This window comes from Sinocyclocheilus grahami, unplaced genomic scaffold, assembly GCF_001515645.1.
Source record: "Sinocyclocheilus grahami isolate Dianchi unplaced genomic scaffold, SAMN03320097.WGS_v1.1 scaffold17.1, whole genome shotgun sequence".
Lineage (NCBI taxonomy): Eukaryota > Metazoa > Chordata > Actinopteri > Cypriniformes > Cyprinidae > Sinocyclocheilus > Sinocyclocheilus grahami.
Window position 1 is genome coordinate 3,226,756 of NW_015505196.1, and position 6,216 is coordinate 3,232,971.

At 42.1% G+C, this 6,216-nt stretch overlaps 1 protein-coding gene across 2 annotated transcripts in view; it reads right to left on the reverse strand.

Annotated features, from left to right (window-relative positions):
* Window positions 1-1,221: 1,221 nt before the first annotated feature.
* Window positions 1,222-6,216, reverse strand: part of LOC107551124 (mastermind-like protein 3) — a 151,709-nt gene continuing 146,714 nt past the window's right edge. The window contains exons 3-6 of one of the 2 annotated variants that reach the window (XM_016232631.1): window positions 5,378-5,647; window positions 5,146-5,221; window positions 4,016-4,189; window positions 1,222-2,256 (exon numbers count right to left, since the gene is read on the reverse strand). In XM_016232631.1, coding sequence (XP_016088117.1) covers window positions 1,463-2,256; window positions 4,016-4,189; window positions 5,146-5,221; window positions 5,378-5,647 — 1,314 coding nt within the window. In that variant the 3' untranslated portion in view covers window positions 1,222-1,462. Of the gene's footprint in view, window positions 2,257-2,980; window positions 4,190-5,145; window positions 5,222-5,377; window positions 5,648-6,216 lie in introns of those variants that run through there. The other variant, XM_016232623.1, reaches the window with a different exon arrangement.

Sequence of the window (6,216 nt, forward strand, 5' to 3'; positions counted from 1 at the left end):
TTGAAGAGTAAAATAAAAGATGAAAAGTGGTATGACCCATCAGCGGAAATACAGTATGTATGGTGTATTTCATTTTTTCTTATGAAAATATCTTTAACCAGTGTTTACAAGCAATAACGTTCATGTAAAGAAAGGAAGAAAATTGAATGTTGGGAAGCATTTAAATATTGGTTTAAAATTCTAGATGTATGAATTAAAACACGCAAATGTCTGTGGGCTGTAAAAATCTTTACACTTTATGAGTTACATGTCATAGGGTCCTTTCTAGCTGCCATTGTGACTAAAGAAAACATCTTTCTCACAGTTTTAGGGACGGGAGGGATAAATTTGTAGCTGCCAAATCTCTTCAAGCAATATTAACAAACACCTAGTTGACAAACGCACACATGGCTTCACTCTTCTACTGACACGGTCGCCTAGCGACAGCAGAGCATCCATCTTGCATGCACTGAGAGCACACAGAGTCTGATGTGTTTTGTTGTGATGCTCATAGTGCAAATAAACACACACACACACACACACACATACACACACACACACACACACACAAGCACAAAGCAGAGCAAATGCAGAGGATGAACATGTCAAGAGCAGCGAAAAAGAGAGAGAAGATGAGTAAGAGAAGAAAGAGGTGTGAGTGAACTGTTTGGTTTGGGAAAAGGGATCCATTGTTGACAAAGGTCCACCTCGAATTTCCACACACTCTTTCATACATGAACAGGATGTCAGAATAAGGGTGAACTAAAAACAATACATTAAAATCTTTCCCAATGTCATTTAGCAGGTTTTCAGTGCCTCTTGCCCTTAATGCAGCAGAAAGGACATGAGAGGGGGAAAAAAAAAGACAGAAATGGATCAAATCCAAAATGTATGGAAGCCCATTTCCGCCACTGAATAATAAAGGTTATTTGGACAGTTGCGAGTTATATAGTCAGAATTGCGTGATATAAACTCACAGTTGCGAGTTATAAAGTCAGAATTTCGAGTTATAAAGTCAGAATTGTGAGATATAAACTGTCAATTCTGAGAAAAAATGTCAGAATTGTGAGTTTCTATCTCGCAGTTCTGACTTTATTTCTCAAAATTGCGAGTTTATATCTCACAATTATGACTTTTTAACTCGCAATTGCGAGTTTATATCACACAATTCTGAGAAAAAAAAGTCCGAATTGTGAGATAAAAAGTCGCAATTACCTTTTTTATTTTTTATTCAGTGGCGGAAACGGGCTTCCATAAAAATGGGTATTTCTTCAAAAACAAAAAAAACACAGAACACTGGATCTTTACTTAAGAAGCAACCCAAACAGAGAGGAATTGGTTTAAATATTGTGACAGCACACACATGTAATACACAACATGTAATATATTTCTTAGATTTGTCGATCATGTAATTAAAAAAAAAATGAAACAATAAAACGAATCACATTTTCCATAAAATTGTCCTGTTAAAAAATCCCTTAGGCTATTGGCTGGGGAAAAACTCTTCCATCCAACCTTCCGTCGAATCCAAATCTGTCCCATCCGACAAGCCGAACGAAACCCCGGCCCCAGCCCCTGATTGGCTGCCGTAACTGTACACCAGGTCCTGACTGGATGTCCTCTGATAGCCCTGAGGCTGACCCCCTGGCATGTACGGCCCACCCCCTCCGGATGCTCCCGGCATGCCCTGAGCAGGGCCTTGTCCGAAAGCGGCCATGTTGGGCACACCCTGGTTCATGCCTGGCATCACCATACCCCGCGGCTGGTTGGTCCTTGGTTGCCCTGCCATGTGCGGCATCATCGGCCCACCCATTGCCGCTGGGTTTATCGAACGAGGGTCCACCATAGTCTGTCCACCTATCGCTTGTGCGAAATGCTGCTTGGCCATTCTAGGAGCCTGGCCACCTTGCATGGCGTACGCAGGGTTACTGTTAAACGCCACCATGTCGTTTGAAGTTCTTCCGCCCATGGCTTGCATGTTTTGCTGCTGCTGCCACGTCTGGCCTCCGCCTCCCATCATGCTTTGCAGTCTCTGAACTTTGGCCATCGGCTGCCCACCAGGGGCAACAACGGCTGATTTTATTTGCTGCTGCTGGAGTGACGGGTTCATTAGCATTCCCTGCCCATACCCGCCTCCGGCGACCATCCCTTGCCCGCCGGTGCCCGCTTGTCTCTGTGCCATCGCCATGCCGGGCTGGTTAGGATGGTGCTGCTGTTGCTGCTGAAGCATTTGGCCCATGTTTGGGTTCATACCTTGGTACATCCCGGTCTGTGTACCCTAAACACACACACACACACACACACATACACACACACACACACACACACAAGCACAAAGCAGAGCAAATGCAGAGGATGAACATGTCAAGAGCAGCGAAAAAGAGAGAGAAGATAAGTAAGAGAAGAAAGAGGTGTGAGTGAACTGTTTGGTTTGGGAAAAGGGATCCATTGTTGACAAAGGTCCACCTCGAATTTCCACACACTCTTTCATACATGAACAGGATGTCAGAATAAGGGTGAACTAAAAACAATACATTAAAATCTTTCCCAATGTCATTTAGCAGGTTTTCAGTGCCTCTTGCCCTTAATGCAGCAGAAAGGACATGAGAGGGGGAAAAAAAAAGACAGAAATGGATCAAATCCAAAATGTATGGAAGCCCATTTCCGCCACTGAATAATAAAGGTTATTTGGACAGTTGCGAGTTATATAGTCAGAATTGCGTGATATAAACTCACAGTTGCGAGTTATAAAGTCAGAATTTCGAGTTATAAAGTCAGAATTGTGAGATATAAACTGTCAATTCTGAGAAAAAATGTCAGAATTGTGAGTTTCTATCTCGCAGTTCTGACTTTATTTCTCAAAATTGCGAGTTTATATCTCACAATTATGACTTTTTAACTCGCAATTGCGAGTTTATATCACACAATTCTGAGAAAAAAAAGTCCGAATTGTGAGATAAAAAGTCGCAATTACCTTTTTTATTTTTTATTCAGTGGCGGAAACGGGCTTCCATAAAAATGGGTATTTCTTCAAAAACAAAAAAAACACAGAACACTGGATCTTTACTTAAGAAGCAACCCAAACAGAGAGGAATTGGTTTAAATATTGTGACAGCACACACATGTAATACACAACATGTAATATATTTCTTAGATTTGTCGATCATGTAATTAAAAAAAAAATGAAACAATAAAACGAATCACATTTTCCATAAAATTGTCCTGTTAAAAAATCCCTTAGGCTATTGGCTGGGGAAAAACTCTTCCATCCAACCTTCCGTCGAATCCAAATCTGTCCCATCCGACAAGCCGAACGAAACCCCGGCCCCAGCCCCTGATTGGCTGCCGTAACTGTACACCAGGTCCTGACTGGATGTCCTCTGATAGCCCTGAGGCTGACCCCCTGGCATGTACGGCCCACCCCCTCCGGATGCTCCCGGCATGCCCTGAGCAGGGCCTTGTCCGAAAGCGGCCATGTTGGGCACACCCTGGTTCATGCCTGGCATCACCATTCCCCGCGGCTGATTGGTCCTTGGTTGCCCAGCCATGTGCTGCATCATCGGCCCACCCATTGCCGCTGGGTTTATCGAACGAGGGTCCACCATAGTCTGTCCACCTATCGCTTGTGCGAAATGCTGCTTGGCCATTCTAGGAGCCTGGCCACCTTGCATGGCGTACGCAGGGTTACTGTTAAACGCCACCATGTCGTTTGAAGTTCTTCCGCCCATGGCTTGCATGTTTTGCTGCTGCTGCCACGTCTGGCCTCCGCCTCCCATCATGCTTTGCAGTCTCTGAACTTTGGCCATCGGCTGCCCACCAGGGGCAACAACGGCTGATTTTATTTGCTGCTGCTGGAGTGACGGGTTCATTAGCATTCCCTGCCCATACCCGCCTCCGGCGACCATCCCTTGCCCGCCGGTGCCCGCTTGTCTCTGTGCCATCGCCATGCCGGGCTGGTTAGGATGGTGCTGCTGTTGCTGCTGAAGCATTTGGCCCATGTTTGGGTTCATACCTTGGTACATCCCGGTCTGTGTACCCGCCTGGCCTCCGTACGCCATACTCATGTCACCCTGCGAAGGTATGGTGCCCGAGTTCTGGACAGACGTCATCTGCAGTATTCCGGGGTTCTGTTGCTGCTGCTGCTGCAGAAGTCGAGCGTTGCGCATGTTTTGCAGTGTCTGGTTCCTTGCTGCCATCTCCTGGGGCGTGCCTAAAATAATTTACAATTAAATAATATGAACTGACATCTGTTGTTCTCCAACAGTACATCAGTAGGCTTGTTTCAGCTATTTCCAGTACATCAAAGGCTTGTTTCAATTAAAGTCAAATGGCATAAGTACACAGTTTCAAATGCATAGCGAATCGCTATCATTTATATATGATGACACAAACTGCACACTGAAATTTTCCGATGTCTGTGCATCAAATTATTAATTCCATGTTCGACACCTTACAGCTTCGATGAACACATACGTATTACATGTTAAATTATGTTGACAAAAAGGCATCAGACTAGCATTTATATAAAGCTAAATAAAATGGATTTCCTGCTTATAGCCCTAACACACATGACTGAAAAATACTGCTTGTCAGCATAATTTGACCTTATGAAGCTGCATTTCTGATATCGTTGTCAGATTTTACTGTGATATGAAATATTTTATTAAAATGTTTTTGAGATTTTAGTCTCCATTCTAGTAGACAGACGTTTTAATTACATTTAAAGTATGTAAAAGATGACCTACGAATTAACTGATTTTAATTGAAAACAAATAACCATGTATGAATATTATGTCCACTAGTGCCTAAAGTTAAATTTACATTAAACAACAAAATAATCAAAAGATGGGCTCCCTGTAACTGCAACAGTCTTAGTTTAAGTGAATGTATGTGTGTGTGTTCATTAGAAATGCTGACAGATGCACTGGGTGTTTAAGTGGCAAGGCATAATTTTTTTTTATGTGAATGAGAAAATTATTTTCATTTTGAAATAGAGAAATGCAAAGGTTTAAAGGAGGAGTTGAGATTCACTATTTACTTCAGGATCTTACATTGCTAAACACCATAAGCCATTGGGCCACAGAGTAATATGGTCATTACAACTAGTGGCAAAGTGTTTCATGTTTGGGCATGGATATTTTTTTTCTGTGTACTTCTGTTTCTTGCCTTGAAACTGCTGGAGCGGGTATGGATTCCTCTGTGCCTGACTCATCTGTCTGGGGAGATGCTGCTGTTGTTGTAACTGGAAAAAGAAGGGAAGCAAAGCAGAAAAATGCATGAATATGAAAATTCTTTATCAATACTAAATCTAAATCAAGCAGCTGCTTGCACACTCACAAGTGTGACTATTTCATACGAGTATTTTAAACAAAAGCCCTGCACTGTCAGTGGCACTCACCTGTTCTGCCAGCATGTGTTGCTGCTGTTGCTGTTGTCTCTGTTCTCTCATAAGCTGTGCTTTCTGCTGCTCCATCAGATGGAGCTGGACCCTCTTTTCCTGCTCCATAGCCATCATCTGCTTCATCATGGCTGCCTGCTGTTGCTGCTGTGGATTGGGCAGATAGCCGCCAGGCCCCGCCCCATTAGGCCCTGCTGAGGTCACACCCCCTGTTCCTCCGTGAGGTGGCTGCACTCCACCAGCCTGTCGCGGCAGACCAACCACACCTTCCTACAGGCACAAGAAAGAGAACTGATCGGAGAGTGTTCTGTATGACAGAAGATTCACTTCATTTATTCAGTCATTAAATTATTGACAACTAAGAGACATAATACGGTTCTAATTGCTTAACAGATTATTTTCAGGGTGAATTGTCAGTTGATCTCTGAGGACTGGTACTAAATTAAACAATATATATATTACATAAACTACAGTTCAAACATGTTTTTAAATAAATGTATACTGTTATTCAGAAAGGATACATTAAACTGATCAAAAATGTCAGTAAAAGTTACAAGAATGTTACAGTAATGTTACAAAAGATTTCTATTACAAATAATTGCTGTTCTTTTGAACATATATTGATAAGAGAAACATAAATAAGAAATGTTTCTTGAGCAGCAAATCAGCATATTAGAATGATCTGAAGGACCATGCGACACTGAAGACTGGAGTAATGGCTACTGAAAATTCAGCTTTATTACAACAGGATTAAATTACACTGCAAAATATATCAAAATAGTATATATATATATATATATATATATATATATATATATATATATATATATATATATATA